Here is a 23,682-nt window from a genome sequence, read left to right on the forward strand (position 1 = left end):
GTATGGGAGAGCTTTATCTCAGAGAATGTTTGATATATCTCAATGATATCATTACCTTCTCTGATTCTGTTGATTCTCACTTTCGGCGTCTGGAAGCAGTACTTCAACGTCTCGATCTGCATAACCTCAAGTTCAAGGGATCCAAATGTGAGTTCTTTAGACCCCAGGTTCAGTATCTTGGTCATATTGTGAGTTCCAGAGGTGTTGAAACCGATCCTGAAAAGATCAGAGCTCTGAAAACCTATCCAGTCCCTACAAATATTAAGGAACTCCGAAGCTTTTTAGGTTTTTCGGCTACTACAGACGGTATGTGGAAAATTACGCTCAGATTGCCAAACCCTTGAACGATTTTTTGGTTGGAATATCTACAAACAAGGCCTCTCGTAAGATGAAGGTTCCCTTTGTTTGGGGTCCAGAGCAACAGAAAGCTTTCTCTACCTTGATCGAGAAATTGACCTCTCTGCCAGTCCTGGCTTTCGCAGATTACACCAAACCTTTTATTCTTAATATTGACGCTAGTTGCAGTGGTTTAGGTGCTGTGCTTTATCAGATTGGACCTGACGGAAAGGAGCATGTTGTATCTTACGCGAGCAGGGGCTTGAGAGCTAGTGAGAGACACTATCCAGCTCATAAGCTTGAATTCCTGGCTCTCAAGTGGGCTGTTTGCGATAAGTTCCATGATTACTTATATGGCAACTCTGTGGAATTCCGTACCGACAATAACCCACTTTTTCACAGATGGCTTGCTTCTTTGTCCACCTATGACATCAAGGTGAACTACAGGTCTGGAAAGGAGAACATCGATGCCGACACATTGTCTAGAATTCCCTCTTCTTGTCATGCCTCCAACATTATTTTTTCTGATGCTGTAAATATAATTTGACTTTACTTCAAGCTCAGTCTGATGGTCCAAGTCAGCGACCAGCTGTTGAGTGTATTTCTTTCAGTCAGCAAGTTCTTACTGACAACCCCCGTGATGAGGTACCTGTTGGAAGTGGTTTGAAGTCGATAGACTGGAAGCAGGAACAAGCAACTGATCCAACTCTGATCCGTTTTATTCAGCTTCTTGAAATAGGTCACAGACTCACTGAACGTCAGAAGGCGCACGAGACATAACATGTGAGAGCTTACCTCAGAGAGTGGAGTAACTATTATCTCAAATATAAACTGAAAAGTAGGTCCCTCGGAAGCACCGAGAACAATACAAACAGTGAAAATTGTAGACTCGGTTTGATTGAGTCTGTTCATGAGCAGTAATGGAAAATGCAACACTGCCCACGACCCTAGCACCGGATTAAGCAGTATTCAACCTTCACATCTAAATGAATTTAAATCAATGATACCGAAGGACCAGAAAATATAACAACACCGAGATGGAGTCGGGGCGAGTTTTTACGGCCGCCACACAGCACTTAACACCCGCTGTTGTGAAGTAAATATAATCTGAATAGTAGATCCCTCGGAAGCATCGAGAACAATACTAACAGTGAAAATTGCAGACTCAATTTCATTGAGTCTGTTCATGAGCAGTAATGGAAAATGCAACACTGCCCACGCCCCCCTAGCACCCCTAAGACTCTGTTCTTTTTCGTAAGGGTATGCCCAATGACTATCCCGTCACTCAGCTTGTTCTTCCTGAACATCTTTTGCGACCTTGTTTTTCCAAGGCTTACATGAAGAGGCAGGTCATCAGGGTTGTTCCCGTACTATTTCCTTGATCAGATCTCGTTTCTTTTGGCCCCAGATGGAGCAGTCCATTGAACATAGAGTACGTAACTGTCCTAGGTGTATTCGACGGAAGAGACTGGATAAGACTGCAGCCAAGCTGAATCCTGTACATTCCAGTTATCCTATGGAAATTGTCTGTATGGATTTCTTATCCCTTGAGATGTCCCGTGGTGGTTATGAAAAAATCTTGGTCATAACCGATCATTTTACTCGGTTCGCCCAGGCACTCCCAGCCAAAAACCAGACTGCACATACTACCGCAAAACTTCTCTTTGAAAATTTCATCTGTCATTATGGTTTTCCTAGTCGTACCCATAGTGATCAGGGTCGAAATTTTGAAAGTGAAGTGATCCGGGAGCTCTGCAAGATCGCCTATATTGACAAATCCAGAACGACTCCTTATTACCCGCAAGGCAACGGAATGCCGGAGAGATTAAATGAGACATTCTTCAACATGTTGGGAACACTAGAAGATCACCAGAAGGCAAACTGGAAGTCTCATGTCCCGGCCCTTGTCCATGCCTATAACTCTACCCCTCATTCTTCAACTGGTTACACACCCCATTTTCTTATGTTTGGGCGCCATCCAAGGCTTGCAATCGATGCGTTTTTGGGCATCAAACCAGATAAATTTGAGGTCAAGGACAAGTCCTATGTTTCCGTACTTAGCCACAGACTGAAGTTTGCTTAATGTGTAGCAAGCAGAGAAGCCAGGAAGCAAGGTAAAAGACACAAGAGATGGTATGATCTCCGGGTAAGGGAAGCTAAGCTTGAGGTTGGAGACAGAGTCCTGGTAAGGAGTGTTGGCATCAGAGGGAATGCCAAGTTAGCAGACAGATGGGAGAAGGACGTGTTCATCATTGTTGGTCAACCTAATGAAGGTATCCTCATATTCGAAGTGAAGAAGGAGCATAGCAGAGAAAAGTCTAAAGTTCTTCACAGAAACCTGCTACTCCCTTTTATGGGAATTCCTTTGAATAAAAGCCCGCCCAGTCCAAAGCCAGATTCTCCCAGCAGTGTGATGTTTCTCATTCTGTTTCAGATCAGGCAGATCCAGTTGAAAGGACAGAACTTAGTCCGGCTCCTAGTGCTAAATATGTAATTCCAGCTCTACGTTGTAAGTCTGACGATCAGACACAGATGCCGAGGCCTAGACGAACCAGAGCTAAACCTGGTTGGATGAGATCAGATAGCTGGAATTTTAAGTGATACTGGTCACTTTCATTTTATTCGCATATGGTACAGTGTATAATAGTTGTATTTAATATGTTGCACGTCAATATACCTGTTAGTTTATAATTTTGTTGTCCCTAGTTTATTATGTGGTTCATTGAATGTATTAGTGGCATTCCCTGCGTGGCATTCCCTGTTTGATATTTTTCTTTGTTTTTTTTACATAAAAGTACTGAAATCCTTGATTTGTGTACTTCACATTACATATTGTTCATATTCATTGTAGACTGTGCACATCTACGATAAATTTACACATATTTATTTTAGCGATCCGTGGTTGAAGATTCAACGTCTAAATTATTTCGCGGAGTTCGATGTTCGGTGGTTAGTCTTGTTGAAGAGGAAGAACTTTGTTTGCTATATAACCATGTAAGCAGTTACTGTAAGTGTTTGTACGCGTATAACTGTAGTGAACATATGCCTTACTGTAGTGAGTAGTTTAAGTAATTTACAGTCTAGACTGACGTTGATAGTACATTAGTAATTCTGCTCCAAGCTGGTATACATGTATTTAGATTCTTTTGAATGTCGGGGCGACATTCCCCGAAGAGGGGGAGTATGTCACAAGGTCAAAAACCACTGAATATCAGTATTTTGTCTATATGTTGTATTGTCCTCGTTCCGTGTATATATTGTATGAAATGTCTTTATGTGTTATTATTTTGTAGTATTTCCATACAGCCCGATCCTATATATAAATTCCTATATCATTTTCATTTCATTCATCCATCTAACATTTTCTAACATTTACCAGTTTATTAAAGGCCTTAACAAGATTTGTATGCCGGGCCTCATTTTTTTTATTTTTTCCCGGATGTAACTACACGCATGCGCACTTGGAAATATATTCTTGATGGCTTGCGCCTGAAGTTTTTCTATCTCGATAATTTAATTATCCAGGTTTTGTTTTTGTGCCTTTGTCAGAATAATGTGTATGTTTACGAGGGCTGTTCAAAAATAACGTAGACTTTTGCTGTCAAATATTGCTTATTGTGTAAATAATAATGTGAAATACATCGTTGTTATTCGGAATCTCTGTGTAATTAGATCATATATTTTTTGTAACATTTTTGCTGATAGGCGTAGCGCGACGAACGTTTTTATTACCATAGCTACGCATAACCGGCGCATTCACTGTTTGATCTGTCGCGATTTGAATTCAATCGCTAATGTTCGCAGCTAAAAGTAAACTTTTTGCCCAAAAATACGCCAAAGGGCAGCAACACGTCAGGGCGACATGTACTTAGTGTATGGCATCATTCCGACGTGGGAGACGGAAGAAAAAAACGTTTGAACTTAGTGAGTATTACTGTTTATAATGCATGTAATGTTGTCATCGACTAACATGGATGATAAGACAGCTGCTTAGTTATGGCGAACAGCAACTGCAAATCACAATTCAATGAAGCAGACGCAACAGCAATGTTCAGTCATCTGTGTCTTTACCTTAAAGTGGTATAAACGATTCTCAAATGGTCCAGAATTGCTTAAAAGCAGCAGAGATCGAGGGAGAAATCGGTAAAAAAACTGTGAATGGACGTTAACGCCAATGTATGACGCCATAGATAAAGACCAAATACTCACGTTGATTACCCTGTCTGAGATGCGTGTAGTAAGTGTCCATACATATTTAGTATTCTAACCAAACAACTTGCTTTGAATTGAGTATTGCTCATGAAAATTTATAAAATAAATTCATAAATATGATTTAATGCAAACATGATAAAAGTATCACAAGGAAGGCACGACTTCGTTAACGTCGTTAAAGTATGATCGCCGTGCGACGGTCCGTGTAAGCGACTGTTTTCAAGGAAGCGTAACTCCTGAATCCATGATCATAATCACGTCAAATTTGCAGTGCAGTTAGTATAAAGACTGCAAATCATGATGTATATTTCTTGTTTTGCTTCATTAAAGCATATAAAAGCTAGAGAAAAAGTCTACGTTATTTTTGAAGAGCCCTCGTAATATATTTTGTATATTGATAACGTAACACATTAAGCACAGGTAGTGCTTGACTCCCTTTCCATGCTATCATTGCTATAATTATTGTTGAATTGCTGTTAATAATAGAATTTGGGTCATTTGTGGCTGATTTTGGTTCATTATGTGGATGGTTGGGTCCCAACATCACATACTATGTCATACACAAAAGTTAAAGGGAACCAGCTATTTGATAGAGCAAGTACTCGTTGTAAAACTTTATGTTTAAATTTGGACCAATCAGAAACAAGTTCTAAAAATAGCACGTCTGCTGGGGTATAAATAGGAAGATGGACGACAGAGAGCTCATTCGGTATCCAGCGGTTGAAGAAGACACATCGAGGATTCAACTATTAATTTATCCCAGTACCTTGAGAAGGAGACTATTGCAGTTACCCTGTCAGAGCGGATAAATTACCAAAAAGAAGACTTTGGAAGTTCTTAGACTAAAGAAGAGTAGCAGAATTTCTATAAGGTTTCGAGCTATAGGGCCAGCGCATAGAGGTTTTACCTTAAGGGTAGTTGAATGCTATAGACGATAGCATATATAGGCTGAGCATCGGGAAGCTGAGACAGAGACCCAGAGTTTGGTAATCTACTGAGATAGTAAGAGAGTTCCAGCTTATTGACGGTTCAGCATTATTGGCGAAGTACAGCCAAGGCATATGGTAGTTGAATGCTACATATGATAGCATATAGGCGCTGAGCATCCAGGAGTCAGGGCAATCTTAATAGAGTTTGAGAGGACAGAGGCCGAGCATCTATGCGATAGGACTCGTATGTTGTTGATTCAAAGACATTGTCTGACGGGAACTTCAACAAAAAGACCAGTCAAGTATAAAGTCTCCAGCCTATAGGAGTTTGAGCTGATCATTTTTAATTGGAGATTATTAGTTTGAAACATTTATTGATTTGCCTGATCCCTGAATTTATCTAGCTCATAATAAGGAGTCATTTACGAATCATTGGTACACGAATCATTTTGGCAAGGTAGCCAGAGGAAAATTCTATATATGAAATATTTGGTATCACCAGCTCTACGTTTAAACAAAGGACATTCTATATCGTTTGTCAGCTATTCTAAGACATAGTCACCTTAGCGGTTGGACCCAAACCATTGTTCAAGATACTGAAGGCGTAGGCACTTCCCTGGGTCATATAACCAGTATCCTGACAGCCTTTACAGGTAATTGTTATTGCATTCATTTTGTCATGTATTCATGCATCTTTCCGTATCATATTTATGTAATTCGGCGTTGTATTTATTGAATTGCACTTGGAAAAAGATTCTTGATGGCTTGCGCCTGAAGTTTTTCTATCTCGATAATTTAATTATCAAGGTTTTGTTTTTGTGCCTTTTACAGGCCTAAACGCCTCATCCCAAGGGAAAGAGATCACACGACATATATATATATGGTGATACAGAGACCAGTTCAGTTCTTAAATTGTGAAATTCCCTAACCCTGATAGGGACGTTTCTCATGCGACATCATAATTATGATGTCAGTACATATCTTACTCGTATTGCTTGTCAAAGTAAAGGGATTTTAATTTTTATGACATAGGAAAGATCTTACATCAGGGTTACCAAGAAGGCTTTCAGTAAATTTTACTGCAGATCGTCCGAACTGTTAAAGAAATATAACACTAACCTTAAAACACGTCTACATTTTGATCCAACGAACCGCGACACTACGGGAATATATTTAAAAGTTTCGAAAATAAAACTTAAAGTAGAGAAAAGTGGAAACTTCACAGGTCGCTCACACGACAAAAACTAAAATGTTGCAGAGTCGGTACAAAAAGCAATTTAGAGACATCCGCAGATGTATTCAAACGGCGATTTGTTTTTCATTAAATATTTGTAAAATGTGTTAACAAAGATATTTGAAAAAAGGATAAGTGTGAAGCTGGCATGACCTAAACGCGTTTCAATCCCATGTTCCTTTATATAGACTACTAGCCGTTCCAAGGCGGTGCCCTAACTTTAACTTGTTCCTTTAACCGTACTTTATGTTATGCAAATTTTCTTGTACAGTGTTGTTGAAGTTTTTTTCCTCTTGCATTTACAACCCATCTCTTTAACGTTTCCAGTATAACAATTTCTTGTTGGTATAGGACATCATTTAGCCATAAAATCCAACTCACTTGCTCACTCACCCCTTTCTTTATGAGCGAGATAAGGTGCACACCATACATTTTAGGCTAGTCCAAGGCTATGATGTACTTTCATTTTGTCAGTTGGGCTGTTCCTTGCGTATGTATTTGCTCGAGTCCAAAATCATCTTTCGTTTTAATTGCTGGTTTTATAAGAGTGTTTTGCTACATTTTTCGAATGGATTTTTGATTTCTTACTTGTAAATAAGGAAACATGTCATTTCGTGCATGGCTGTTATAACAAAGATCATGACTCGCACTTACATACTGCGCCCAGTTCATTTACAGAAGATATATAGGTTACTTGGGCCACAGTATGCATATATTTGAACCTTTAGTAAAACAAGGTTACATAACATATTGATATCAATCACACATCCAGTTCTCTTAATATTTTTTTTTTATTTCTGCAATAGGCACATTTTGCTTTTAACTTGCCGTTTCTTGTTTTAATTGCTTTGGATTTAAATTGTCAGTAACTGTCTCTCTGTAATGCAGTGGATCTTTGCTCCTTTGAGAAACTTTGATATATATATATATAATCAAAATATTAATTTAAATAATAAATTACATATTCCGTTAAGCTTCTACCAAAATTCTTCCAACATTCCGACCAACTTGATAACTCTGATAAATACTTACCAACTAGTAACCAACTGGCAGAAAATAAGTAATCCAGTAAATGGGTATTGATATATCCAAGTTTTTAGATACAATATTTACAGTCAACTAGGGAAACATGATTGTTTTCTCATTGTACAAATAAAACCTAAATCTTAATGTATTGAGATTTTAAATTGTCAGTAAATGTCTTTCTGTTACATATGTCTTTCTTTGTAGCTTCATAAAAAAATCGATATATTATACATATTGAACATATTAATTTAATATAAGTTGCAAATCGGTTTAAAATTCTGCCATAGTTCTTCCAAAATTCAGCCCAACTTAATTAACTTTGCCAAATTCTTACAAACTGGTAACCAACGTGGCAGAAAGTACGTCGTCAAGCAAATAAGTAATGCTAGATAAGGTTTCCCAGTTACATTATTTACAGCCAACTAGGAAATCATTATTGTTTGTTTTCTGCATATGTAATATAAATGCTAAATCGTCTGATTAAAATAAAGCAAATAAATAGCTTTTCGGGTAAATTATTTGAATTTACACCTATTGTCTTTTAAATTCACTATTTATGTCATATTAAATTAAACGTGCGCAACAGACCAAACGCTCGGACCTTCAAAACTCCGCTTTCGATTAGAATAGTATTCTAAGGCGATTTAGTAATTCGCTGCATAATATTTTGATCTTTTAGGAAAATGAAAGTTATCTGATATAAACAAATTTATATTTTGTTACCATTATAGTTTCTCCCGTCCTTGTTCTTCGTTTTAAGTCGTCAGAAGAATAATTTCTTGTTCCTGCATAAGATAACAATTTGTTAAATATATATCAGCATAAACCATATGTGTTCAAAGGATAGTGCATGATGTAATGATTTTGTTTTTTGCTTTATTATTTCTATTTCGAGAAATCTTTGCAATAATTTTACGAACTATGCTTAAGTTGAATCAAATGATCAGTTTATACAATGTTCATACATGCATATGGCATCTCTATAAAATGTCCATGAAGTTTAATCATTTATATTATTTTCATAAGAAAATATTTCACTAATTATTGCCTAAAGTTTTGAGAAAACGCATTGTATATTTTATTCTTTAGTTCTTGCATCTGACTACCAGTATCTGTTTAAATGTTTTCTTCCTAATTTTCTTTGAAACATACCAGCATTTAAAATCAAGTTATATTAACCAATCGTATTTTACAGGGTTAAGCATAAAGGAAGAGTTTTAAATTGCTATTCTAATCTAATTTCCCCACTTTCTCATGGATGTATAATAGTATATCGTGCATTAGTCCCAATCCGTAACTCTAGCCACCTTCCCTGACGGTCTGTTCAAAGAGTCACAAGCAATTGGTACCTTAAATTGGCGTAATTTTACTTCGGTCCTTCAAATGTGATTGCTAGCATAATGATCATTCAGTGACGGAAGGAAACATATTTCTGAATAGCACATTTATTCTTGTGATTGTTTTAGTGTGAAACGTTATATGGCATTCCATGAACACTTCGCAGTACCTAATGTAAGTCACCGACTGACCTATAATATCGATTTGTTTAACTTCATTTGTGAAGTCACAATTTTATTGCGTCACAGTTGGCGCAATGCTTTAGCCGTCATGTAACGGTACTAGATAACAGTTAATACAGAACATGCCGTCTCGGCCTAATTCTAAGTGTATTAGCGCATTGCTAGTTGTATTTTCACAACACTGCGAAAAAAGGGTCAATATACGGGAGTGTACTGTCCCGTATATTTCGAAAATACGGGAGTATACGGGATATATTACAAATATACGGACCTAATATACGATCCCGTATTCGGAACATCTAGTGTACGGGAAGTCCGTATATTTGTCATGCATACACGGGATCCCGTATACGCCGAATATACATAAATGTATATTTCCCGTATATGCAATATACGAATTTTAAAAGAAAATCCCTAGAAATGGTGTTTATTCGTCTCCTGCTTTAACATAAGTTTCATTGTCATGTATTCGAAGGGTCTTGAGACTTTTTTCCCGTATACTTTCTGTATTTTAGAATATACGGAACCTGTATATTCCGAATATACGTAGTATACGGATCCCGTATTTTTGTCATATACGGACTGTGATTGCATCTAATATACGGGGCATATACGGACTTTTATTTTCTAATATACGGGCTTCGGATTTTTTCCGTATACGCACGATATACTAAGTATACGGATCCCGTACTTTTGTCATATACAGGGCATATACGAAACTGTACTTTTTGATATACGGGCTACGGACTAGTCCCGTATATGCATGGTATACGCAATATACGGATCCCGTACTTGTGTCATATACGGGGAATATACGAAACTGTATTTTTTACTAGACGGGCTGCGGACTAGTCCCGTATATGCATGGTATACGCAATATACGGATCCCGTACTTGTGTCATATACGGAATGTATTTGCATCTGATATACGGGGATATACGAACCTGTAGTTTTTGAAATACGGGCCAGGTTTTTTCCCATTTATGCAAGATATGCAGAGTATACAGATTCCATATTTGTGTCACATTTAGACTGAATTTGGTTTTCGTATTCGGGGAATTCACAGACCAGTATTTCTAAAAGATACATTTACCAGACTTTTCCCGTATATGCACTATGTGTAGTATACAAATCCCGTATTTTTCTTATATGTGAACTGATTTCGTATATGGACACACACTGAAAGATGACAAAATGAATGTCAGTCATACCTACAGCAGAATACGGTATGTTAGAAAAAAGCAAGACAAAGACAGGGTATGAGAAAAAAATTATATTGTTATTAATTGGAGACATGTCAGATTAAATCAACATTTTATTCAACTTAAATACTTTTTAAATCAGTTTTTCAAACGATTATGAATCGTTTTCATTTCTTGTCCAAATGAAATAAGCAGAATTAAAATGTGAGTAATCAATAACATCAAGCATTTCTTAATAATTATGTTAATTTCTAATTGAAAAACTAGCAATTCGCACATTTAATTCTGCGCCGTTGACTCAACAAATCAGTTGAGTATCACGTCTTTTACTACTGTCTATACATGTTTTCGTTATTCCCATGAATGTTGATTATCGCTATAGGCTTTTCGATTTGCCGCAGTACACCCCTTCTAATGTCTGAAGATGTATTCAAAATGAGCGCTTTAAAAAGACACATGTTGGTTCTGTGCTGGAACACGATATGTAAGCAGGTTACAAATGATGAACCCCATGGAAATATCAGTTTTCTGATCTCAATAAGTATAAACTTTTATCTGTTGTTGCGAATGTCACTGAGAACGAACGGCTCATCCGGGCTGTCTGTCTGCATCTGTTGATGAAACTAGTAGAAACATCACACATAAGTATATTCTCTATCGTGAAGATAAATAGTCGTCCCGTTTTCTGATTCCAGTAAACAACTCTTGTGTCAACCTGGAATAAAAAAAACTGCACGCATTAAAAGTTATAAAAATGGACTGATAATTATATCTATTAAATGATGTGAAAATTATGACGAGTAAAATGACATGTGGGCAGGGATGACGACATCATTTAAGTGTCAGAACGCACCATACTCATTTCGTCGCGAAAAGAAATTAGATATAATTAAATGTGCCTGTTGATATTTAATACAAATTATCTACAGTGTTTTATTTGCATTTTATGGTTATATTACGTTAAAATCTATCTCCCAAATTATATTTAATATAAAATGCATGGTGTTCATAGTGCCGTCACACATTGTCCGGCCAATCCTCACCTCATTTTGATGGATTGTCTTCAAACTGACATACAGTAATAACATAAGTACGGGAGAGACTTTTTCAAGAGAGATTTTACCTGTCACAAAACTTCAAAAGCACATAAAGTGCGGTAATGGGATCTAAATAACACCTCCCCATTTTATTCCTACCAAAATGTCAAAACTACAGCCACGGTATAATTTAAACCAACGCTAGCGTTAACGTAAACTATGCTAAATTAGTGTTCCTTAACCTGTCCGCCATTACGCAATCCTCCGTGTTAGAACTTATTCAAAATGCACAATAAATATTTTGTATAGTTTTGATAAAATATATCAGAGTGACATAACAGTCGCGTTGTTAAGCCTTTTTAAATTTAATTTTTTAAACATCTCTTTAAACTTTGTGACTGAACAAGTTCTGAACGATATATTTGCCTCTAAACGTTTTAATATTTGGTTAAACACTGAAGAGTTTCCAGAATTTCCAATTTCGCGGTCAGTATAATATTCTTAGACAAGTAAAATATTCATCATAAACGTCTCATCTCTTTATGTTCAAATAAGTGTAATGCATCTCGGTTTTTAATTCAGCAATCCTGTATTAAAGTATCAAAAAAGAAAACTTAAATCTGGATTTAAAATTATCCAAATCTTATAGATTAACCTAACTAAAATATAATAAATAATATCAGAGTATCAATATAATTTACATCATTTCATATTAGAGTTGCCGAATATTCGATAATAATTATGTAACAGTGTATACATGTCTACTCTGTGGTAAAATGAAAGAAATGGTACTAGTTTGAAATGTTTGAAGATCGAATTTACAGACATACTCGATTTCATTCCTAACAAATGAACACTTTGTTTTCAGAATGATTGGTTTTGCACCAGCGCATGTCTATTCGTGCACGTGAACAGGCCTGGCTAGAAAAAAACAGAAAAACGGTAGACATGCAAAGATAGACCTTCCCGCGAGATGTTTATTGTTCTCACAGTTGTTGTTTTTTTTTCGAAATATATAGACCCTAGGCAAATCGGCTTTAATAGTCCTTAATCATTATTTCTTAAATGCACAGGATATACTTTACGATAAAATTCTACAAATGAAATCTACAGAGTAAAATATTGAAAGGAGGTTCGATTAAAAAGCAGAATTATCAGTTCATCAAGGATACCTTTTAAGCTGAAGTTGTCACATTATGAAACCTAAAATAGGAATTTTCGTTTCTATAAACTATTTAAAAATGTCATATATAGAAAAAAAGATGGTCGCGCCGGGAATCGAACCCTGACCGCAGCGGCAATAAAAAAGTTTTCCGCTGTCGTTACCAGCAATGAAGGGTTTAGTGTTTAATGCGCGTTAAATATACAAATTTTATCGTAAAAATTACTTAAAACATCTTAATTCTCATGTGTTTCCGCAACAATATAATCTGTCAGTATACGTAGCATATACACCATTAATTTCCATATATCTTAAAAAATATAATGCCGTGCCTTGAGAAACCCAACGTAGGCCTATTGGAATTAGAGAAACTGTTAGCGAACAGCATGTATCCTGAGCAGACTGCGCGGGTTGGTCTCGATCCATGCTAGTCAAAAACCCACACTATATTGGTTTTCTCATGGCACGGCTCAATTATATAAAAAAAAAATGTTCTTGTCGGACGATCTGGAGGCCAGTGCCTTTTTTAATAGTCTGCCAATATCTGAGGAAAATGTGACTTATGATGGCATTTTTTGTTAATGCTCGGATATTATTATAAAAGTGCTCCTTAGGATCAAACATTAAATTTAAAAGGGGCTGTCGCTTTATGGGGTCCCTCATTACAGTATAATGGGGTCAAAGGTCAAATGAGTGCATTTACAGATAAACTATACCGCTGTCCACTCGTTTTATTTTCATAAAACATCTAAATTGGTTTAAATATTGTTTTTCAACGCTCTTTAGTATTTTGTAAATAAAACTGATGATAATATTAAAAATATATATACATAATATATATATATTATATAGAATAATATATATCTAGGAAAAGTGGCATACGATGGCAAAGTGTGTTATACTTGACATGTTTGCCAATCTATATACGTAGATCAACTGCAAAAATGTTTTTTGTACTGTCGTATCCAAGGGTTATTTTAATGTAATTCAAGGTCACAGACATGTCAAGGTCAAAAATGAACTTTTGAAAATGACTTCTAAGGTACTAAAGGAAGCAAAATAGTGCATTTATTAATAATAAACTCAACAACTTTTCTAACTCCACACCTGTTTTTTTTCTTTTGTCGCCAAATTTTGACAGATTTGAATGACGTTCTACACAATGTTTAATGATTATTTTATTATAATAATAAAACATAAAAACGATCATAGCCTGAATTATATTTATTTAACCGTAAGGGTAACAATAAGGTAACCCTTAAATTAAAAGTCACATAATTAGTAAATTCGTCACAGCAGAAATTCAAAGTATCATATTCTGAATGTTCAACAATGTTTAGTTGAAATAGAACATCCGTCAATATTTTCAATATGAACATGTTAATTTTATATCAGGTTTGTGATGTCATTAATGACACCAGTTAATGACAAAATTGTTTAATAATGCAGATGGCAGTATTTTCCGCATAGAGACCAGCACCAAATTGCATCCATTCTGTGACGTTTTATTTTTAGGTTACCTTATTTGAACTGTCATATGGCTCAATGAATGTACGCACAGTTGATATCGCTGTTATGTTTATTTAACTGAACTGGTCATTAAACAATGTGTCCAATTTTCATTCAAATCTGTCAAAATTTGGCAAAGATAAAAACAAAAGTCAGGTAGCAATAAAATTTGAATTTAAGCTTTGAACTGACTATCAAAAGATTATTTACATACTGTACACCTTTGATAAATGTGTGCGAAAGGGAAAATGTGGTTGGTTTTGAGGAGGAAGACTACAACGGAAATGAATTACATATAAATATATATAAACAATCTCAAATAAACAGTTAAAATCACTTTACTGTCAGGAATACAACCAAGTATTTTAGCTCAATAAGGAGAGCGCAGATCTAAGGATCGCGGGGTCGTAAGTTTGATCCCAAGGAGAGGTGTATGTTCTCCATGATAATTTGATAATAGACATTGTAAGGAGTAATTTCGTCCTCCACTTCTGAATCATATGGAAAAGTTGGCAGTTACTTGCGGGGAAAAGACTAATACTTGTAGAGACTCCAGAAACACTGATTAGGTTAATTGACCGCCGTTACATGATTGAGATACTGTTGAAAGTAACATTTGCATATATGGAATGCTTCTCCAGCTTCTAAAGTAATCATTTCAATACTGGTGATAATTCATTATATGATATATATTTATGTTAATTTGTCCACGCGGTGATTGTTAAATAGGACCATTTTAGAGGAATAACTGAAATATAGGTCACATACACAGAACATGTACGGTAATAAACAAAACAGAACAGATCTGTAGGAATTCAACTAGTTACTCTATACACCATGTCTTTGATTTGCTGTAATTTGTTTCCTTTTTTACTAACAGTCAGACATTTATCATCATATTTTATGTATTTGTAATTTAATAAAGTAGAACATTTCAAGAACTATCAACGAAGCTCTTAATGCGATATTTGCATTATTTTATTATAAAAATTCAGCACGCTATTTCTTTTTCGAATCTTATAATTTTTGGCTTTGCTTCCACATTCTCACTTCCTGTTCAAAACAACAGTTGAAAACGAATCAGATCATAACAATTTACACTTCTGACACTTGGTTTCAGACAGGATGTCTTTGATTACATTGTGAAAAGAAAGCTAGTATCTTGACACTGAAACATTAGTTATTCATATGTTTTACAAATTAAAAGGTAAACATAAAGATATAAAAACATCAGAAAGGTTGCTTTAGATTTATCATAATAGTAACATTAAGGCAGATTCAGTGAACTATTGAAAATATACCTTTCGATATCTTCATGATTACTGACAGATGATGGTTCAGCTAATCAAATTGATGAATTATGGCCGTTCGATAGTAACTTAGAGATAAACAATGTGTAAAAATAACTTTCTTCATGATGAGAAGACTGAGCATGAATAAGAGATTTGAAATTCAAAACGATGGATTTATAATAAACACATACTGTCGACTGAATATGTCAGGCTAAGACGTCTATAGCTTGTGCTCACATTTGTTTCATTTTATAACATCAGATTCCTTTGTGATACATTGGTAAGTTTGCTCTACCCGGTTCTATCACCAACCAAATACTCGGAAATCTAAAGGCGTTGTAACAGGCAAACAAACATGCTTACCCCTATATTCACAGTCATAAAGATAATACTAATAATATTCGATATACTTTCAAATTCACTGGCAATTATTAAGCCTTTTTGAGTGTGACATTGCTAGAACCAACATAAACAAACACTGGTAGTTACAAAATTGTAGATATTGAAAACACTTGAAGAGCGGTTACCAGTCCTTATAATAGCCTAATGTTAATGTGCAAAGAAATATTTTTTAGCTGATTCAAAAATATGATGAGTACCATTTTCATGCTAATGAAATGAAAATAAAAACAACATAACATTTGTGGTTATCTAATATCTATATTCAACCTTTGATATCGCTTATTTTTTGTACATAGATGGTATTTCTAAACGCCCACGCATTCCTGAAATTACTACAGCACATGCGTAAACCACTGGAATTGATTTTTAATTGACAGGATAGACCATTTTAGAGAGAATTTGCACATTTCATACTATCTCACAAACAGACTTAATCAAACTGAGTTTGCTATTTTACGTCCTTGAGTTCTATGCTTCCGAAAGAATCTTTAGATCTGTCAATAGTTATTACAGTCAAACTATGTTCGCTAGTGCTCGAATGGACAAGCAAAATGTGTTCGAGACATCAGAAGTACAAGCCAACGTGAAGTACACATTATATAGACCTGACAATGAGTTCGAGCCAAGAGTAGTACGCGAATAATCCTAATTCGAGCAAACGAAGTTTAACTGTACCAGTCTTATAATACGCGCCATAGAATTTTTCTGCCTGTACTGTTCATATAGACAATCATATAGGCAATCAAATAGCCTTTTTAAAAAGTGTAAGCCTGAAAATGGAAGTTTTAGAATATCAAACACGAAAAAGATAGCTTTTATAAATGAACAAAATATCAGAGCGTACGAAAAATTAAGCTCATTCTATAGAAATAACTCTAGTCGTTTTGAATTTTGCCAGTCTCAAATGCAATAAATCTACACGAAGTAATTTATTTACTTCTAAAATTCATAATTATCACCGAAAAATTACAAGTTTATATTAAAAGGTAGCAAAAATGGCGAAAATCTGACGTTTATAACAAATATGCACTTATTGACCTTTGACCTTGTGCTGTGACCCTTACTATGACCCTTAGAAGGCGACAGCCCCCCTGAAACTTTTCCAATTTTTATAAAGTTAACAATGAACATGGCTGTCGGGCATTAACAAAAAATGCCATCAAAGGCAATTTCTAGGCCCCTTTTCTGGATATATAGGCAGACTATAAGTATTCGTTTAAAAATTGCGTTATTTCTTAAATTTATTTTAGACCCAAAATTGCATATAGTTACATTAAAAATAAAATAATTTAATTGAGTCAAATGTTTAATCACCCTTTAAATTTCATTGTGTATTACAATATTTCCTGGGGATAAGAAATATCCGGTCAGTGTTGTTTCAAGCTGGGTCATAAAATATGTTAACCCACTTTCTACAAGTGATAGGCACTTTTTATGGTTTTATGCTTTTTGCATTGTAATATACATATCACTTTCCTTCTTCTGTCTTTATATCGTCTTTTTTCTTTCTCTCGGGGATTTAGCCTTCATGATTTTTGCACTCATGTCAGAACTCTTATGACAGACGGAGGAATCAGTACAAACTATTACCCAGCCTTAGAATTAACAGTAATAAGATATCGTAATGGACATGTTAAAAGAGTTGCATATACTGAGTGAATTTCGAACAGTAAAGATCATAGCCCAAATTTCACGAAAACACTTAAGCTATTATTATTTTCACTGGGGTAGGGGAAGCGCAATGGTAAATAGATCGAATGCCTAAATGGTGACCCCACCCCACCCCTCCATTTTTCTCCTTTTTTTATTTTTGGAATCGATAGTGAATCAGTCATGCACGCTTTTTCAAAATTGTTAAAAAAAAACAATCGGGCAGTTTCAGTAAATACAGGCGTCTTTACGCAAAATTTTGGGTGAAACTCAACGTCAGTGTTTTGCGTTCAAAATCGTTTGCCTCCAATATGACGTCTAATTAAACTTGACAAATTATATATCATCGGAGAGATAATTTTAACACAACTAATTTTTGCCGTATTGTTATTGTATATAGAAACGCTACTTAGAAAACCTGTTAAGTACATCATTTTGCGCCCTGCTGAAAAAAAGACGTTTGTGGTCATATTTGAAGATTTTACAGCTGGGAAATGGAGTAAAACAGAGAAATTAATAAATACCAGTCAATCGAAAATATCGTCAACTTTAATATGTGAAAATGTCATAATGGTCCGTTGAAAATCGATTTAAAACAACAGACAGCAATAATTATTACTCATTGTTTGTACATGTATGGTCCTGAAGGTAAATGTTTGTTTTAGATGTATAATATGTAACGCTTTTTTAGATATGTTAGATACCATATTCATATTACTAAATATTACTTTTATTTGACAATAAATAAAGTATTATATACATATTCGACTTGTTCCGCATTTCACTTTAATATTAATTTAAACTTCATTCAAGTACATCGTTTAGTAAACCGTTCGCCTGTAAATGCATAAGATAAAATATTATAGTGACCAAAGCTATTAGTTATCGATTCACCCCACCCCCACCCCCGTGTTACTACAACAACAACACTTAGTACGGAAATTGACAAATTGGATTATTTGTTCTTAGGTAAAGCTCTCCCGCTTTATCGGTTTTAAAGATGTTACTAAAAGTTGGTTATGCAAAAGATCTATAGTATGTATGCATTTTTAGGTCACTATAAAATTCTTAAAACTTTCAGATTAATAATCAAATTCTACATAATATGATTTTTTATTATTACCTACCTTTTTTGATATAATACTTGAAAAAAAAATAATACGCATCACAACCGCTTACATAGAATTACAAAGTCTGTAGAGATCAAATAATCTGTAATAGTATTAATTTCTTCATACTGACACTGATATTTTCGCAGAAAACATTTTCTCTCTAGACAGAGGCAAGAGATGTTGTAATTTTTTTCAAAAGTGCCATCTAGAAAAAAGCGTTATTTTGTCCTTGCAACTTTAATCTCGTTTAACCCCAATGGTATTCATCAAATGATTTTTGCACGATATTTTTTTTATTTCAAACACTTGCAACATCAACTTTTGGTGACTGACATCCTTGTAGACTAGTGGATGAAAGAATGAATGAATGAAATAATAGTTAAATGATGAGTTGTGAAAAAAAATGATCAATCGAATAAATGAATGAATAAATGAATGAACTATTTAACGGCTATTCTGAATTTCTTTTTATATTAAGATTACAAAATTAAACTGACCTTTTAGACTCTTCTGAATTCGTTAAAGCAATAAAACGCAACCCATGTTTCCGATTAATTGAAATATGGTCTGGTTTCTCACAAAAAAAAAAATCAGTTTATTAAAAATTAAAACATATTAAATCAATTAATACTTACTCGTGACTTCCTTTCCCTCTGAAATATGCAATATACAGATTATCGCGTGCGGTCACTTGAGCCAGATGTTATCATCTCGAGGAATGAATGCGCGAAGCGTGTTCTCCACTGATTGGACGGAAGAAATCGTGCATTAAAGATCCCACTTAATTAGCATTCATCGAGTTTCTGATATTGCAGGTAGAAAAATGTTAGAAATTGTCAGACTGAATTACCAGGCTTAGGGTACATGGGCTATCTATCTGATTTAGTTAATATGCATACAATTATTATCAATTAATGTTGCGGTAAAACTGTTCGGCAGAAATCATACGTACAGTTTATTTTCGTGGAGATGGGTTAATCAGTGTAAATGCTTATATCATTTGGTTTAATGAAAGGCACTCATTAATCTTTGTCAATAGTTTTCGAGCGTTTTCGTTAATTTTAAGCAATATTTGTATTTTATACAGTTAATCAGTGTCACGCCATCCGTGTTACCAGAGTTATCATTTCCTTAAAATAAAATAATGTGATGTTATCGCTATATGTTTTATCTTTATGAATTTTAATTATTTTCTCTTAAAGTATTTATTTTCTAGTACGCTTGTGACAGGTAATGTGTCTTTTTGTCTAGAATATTTTAAATAATCGACTTTTTTACAACGGGTGAATACGATAACTTTTAATAAATGGACCATAAATATCACGGTGCGTTTGACAAATAAGTGGAAAGTTTGCAAATAAAATTTAGGGGAAAAGGTATGGCCAAAACCTCAAACCCACTACCCTGATATTGGCAGCTAAACGCTTTGCGGCTCAGCTACCTGCACATGCTACAGAATTTTTTTTTTTATTTAACGTCGCACCGACACAATTATAGGTTATATGGCGACTTTCCAGCTTTGATGGTGGAGGAAGACCCCAGGTGCCACTCCGTGCATTATTTCATCACGAGCAGGCACCTGGGTAGAACCACCGACCTTCCGTAAGCCAGCTGGATGGTTTCCTCACATGAAGAATTCAACGCCCCGAGTGAGGCTCGAATCCACATCGATGAGGGGCAAGTAATTTGTAGTCAGCGACCGTAACCACTTGGCCACGGAGGCCCCCGTGCTACAGTATAATATCAACTAAGAATTATATATGTAATATTTGCAACGCTTTTTATGTTAAGACATTGAAAATGAATTTACGATAATATACGAAATATTCACATGTGCTAGGTCAATACTAAAGGACACTACATCCACTAGAAATAAAATAGTCTTGGAACAGTGAATAATACGGTGGAATAGAGGGGACATATGAAACATTTTATTTATCACGTGCGCACGTGTTAGCACCACATTTGCACATGTTAGATACCACGTGCGAATGTGTTGATTAATTCGTACGGACGTAATAACTATCTTAGCTAACACGTTCGCAGTTGTTTTTGACACGTGCAAACGTGAAAAATTACCAACGGAACTAATCGAGATATCAGCCTTTTTAAAAAAAAAACAAGAAACACTTACTTCGTAAATTACAGCTAACTATAAATAACATTTCCTTTTGAAAGACATCCATTTAGAAAAATTGCAGATCTTCCACGCTTTTTCATTGATCAGCTAACACGTGCGCACGTGTTAGTTATCACATGCGCACATGGTAGTATAACGTGCGAACGTGATAGCTGTCACTTGCGCACGTGATAGTTATCACCCGTGCACGTGTGAATTATCACATACTCACGTGGTAGCTAAGAAGTGCGCACCGAAAAAATAAAATATTTCCTATGTCCTCGCTATGCCACCGTACTATACATAGAACATCTGCAGAATTACTTCGAAACAAAAGTCAACGGATATGAAAATATGTTTTGCTTAATAATTTATAATTAAGTAACAACTGAAAGTGAACATTGAACAAAAAGGTATGTGGGTCTCCGTGGCCGAGTGGTTTAGATCGATGACTTCAAACCAGTTGCCCATCACCGATGCGGGTTCAAGCCTCACTCAGAGTGTTGAATTCTCAATGTGAGGAAGACATTAAGCAGGTGCTCGCTCGTGATGAAATAATGCACGTTAGGGCACCTGGGGTATTCCTCCACCAAGAAAACTGGAAAGTCGCTAAAGGACCTATAAGTGTGTCAGCGCAACATTAGTCCCAACAAAAACACAATCAAAGGCCTGAAGGGCCTGAGTCGGCTAATGATTGATGTACTGACAGTTGGTCTACCAGTTTCAGTTTGTTTTTAGTTTTTTTCTTAAAATTTCATAACACAGCTCGATATTTACCCAAAATATTATATCCGGATACGATTACACTTTTCTCCAGTTTCAACAATATATTTTACAAATTGTGATGATACGAAGACTTTTAGCAGCAATTGGCAGTATCTGACATTGAAGTTTACGGTTAAATTATCTCTTATTTAAATCTTTTCATAAAAAAGTTGTTTCGTTTCGTGAAAGCAACCAAACATAGACGATCTACTTTCGATTTCAAAAACTACAAGAAAATACAATTTAATGTTTCGCCGATTTGTTTATTTCTCGAAAAATAAGAATTAAAATCATTTTTAATATCAGTAGTAACTAAACAAACCAGTAAGAGCTTCTTCTTCCGATAATTTATCCGTTTACTGACTGCAAAATTCAACCCACGCAAAGTTTATAGAAATCATACGATGCGTGTTTACGTTCAATGTGGGAGAATTAAGGCTGATCGGCTATGTTACATAACGCATCCAGACGATTCAGATTTTGTTTTTAAAAAAGCATTGTGTGCGTTTCTGTAATTTTATATACGTTTCTATACGCTTAGAAATTATTAGACATGCGTATTTGCATTATTTCTATACGTAATTTACGCTAATACGCATCTTATCTGGAGCCCTGTGGAACTATTTTTTGTCTTTCGCTGGATGTTACGCAAGCTTTGTAAGCCTGCGCAATTCTTAAAATGCACATTTATGCTTAATGAGTTACATTCGAGTATTGCACAATTACAAGTCATAAATATGACAGATTACATCGTATATTGGTCATAGCAAAGGGAATTCACACAACTTAACTTCATTCATGCAGTGAACTGTTTGAAGTTTGAGAAATCTAATGGAACTACATCCCTTCACGTGTTATTCGGTCCATTTAGAGAATCGCTGAACAGCAAGGACTCGTCAAAAGGCTTTCAGCCTTTAGCCGACTCAAAAATGTTGAAAGTACAAACTACAATTTGACAGGTGACACTAGGATACTGCCCATGACTATAAATATTTTTCCATTAAACATTTGCCTCCGGCATTACCAAAACAGGCAATTATCGGCTGGTATATATTCGCACATGATAAAATTTGAATATGAAAATTTATATATTGAAATTTTATAGCGCGGATTGCCACATACAATTTGTAACGGATGGACGAAAGAACTGTTCAGATATTTTACAGATAAGGGGCCTGGCAATAACCGTGTCACACGCTAGGTATTGTTCAATCATATTATAAGGGATGTGAATTTAAAGTATACTTACTTTTGCGTTTAAAGATATGTAAATGTTGCTGAGTGTCAATATATAGTGTCATGAATGTTTACACTGACAGGAAAATTGCGATTTCGAAACTAAGAGAAGTTACTCGGACTAGCTACCAATTTCGGAAAAGATAACCAATATTAATAAATGCAGTTCTTTTTTAGTTAAAACCATCATTTATTCTATTTCAGACCTGTTAACCCCTTCAAAACCATGTCAGTAGTCCCCAAGTCTATGTACTTTCAATTATCCGTTTTGATTCATGTAGACAGACAGGCCCAGACTGGGCTGAAAAAATGTTTGAGCCATTTTTACGTGGTCGGTAGCAGGGTGGGTGTGGGGAGGGGTGTTCCTTCCCGCTTTGAACTGCAGTCAGATTTTGAAATGGGCATTGTGGCAGGTGGTAAAAGGGCAAATGTATCAAACTGTAAAGTAGCAATATGGGGGGAGGGTGTGGGAGGATACCCCCTCCTGCAATTAGGGTTTTGGGTATCACCACAAGGAAATTTTGAAAATGTAGACCCTTGATACAGCCTTTGGTGCGATTTCTAACTGAAAATTTTATGTTTCAATTTCTAAATATTACCTCTAGATTCTTTTTAGTATTACAATATTCAAAGTATGAATGACTGTCACTTCATATTTTTACTTTCAGGTCATGCCTCAGCACTAGAATATAAGTCTGATATTGATTCTATGTATGTATTATAAAAATAAATTCCAGAATCATTTCTGTTACAATAATATCTATCATGTCTGTTACTTTAATGTTTAAATTTCATAACACAGCTCGATATTTACCCAAAATATTATATCCGGATATGATTACACTTTCTTTTATTCCGCCAAAATCTCCAGTTTCAACAATATGTTTTACAAATTGTGATGATATGAAGACAGTTTAGCAGCAATTGGCAGTATCTGAC

The 23,682-nt window shown here is 35.2% G+C and overlaps 1 protein-coding gene across 1 annotated transcript in view; it reads right to left on the reverse strand.

The window, feature by feature from the left end:
• LOC123545270 (carbohydrate sulfotransferase 13-like) overlaps positions 1 to 23,682 on the reverse strand; it is a 41,682-nt gene that overhangs the window by 12,887 nt on the left and 5,113 nt on the right. Inside the window, exon 2 of the mRNA XM_045331612.2 lies at positions 8,461 to 8,522. Coding sequence (XP_045187547.1) covers positions 8,461 to 8,522 — 62 coding nt within the window. The remainder of the gene's footprint in view (positions 1 to 8,460; positions 8,523 to 23,682) is intronic.

Source organism: Mercenaria mercenaria, chromosome 3, assembly GCF_021730395.1.
Source record: "Mercenaria mercenaria strain notata chromosome 3, MADL_Memer_1, whole genome shotgun sequence".
Classification (NCBI taxonomy): Eukaryota; Metazoa; Mollusca; class Bivalvia; order Venerida; family Veneridae; genus Mercenaria; species Mercenaria mercenaria.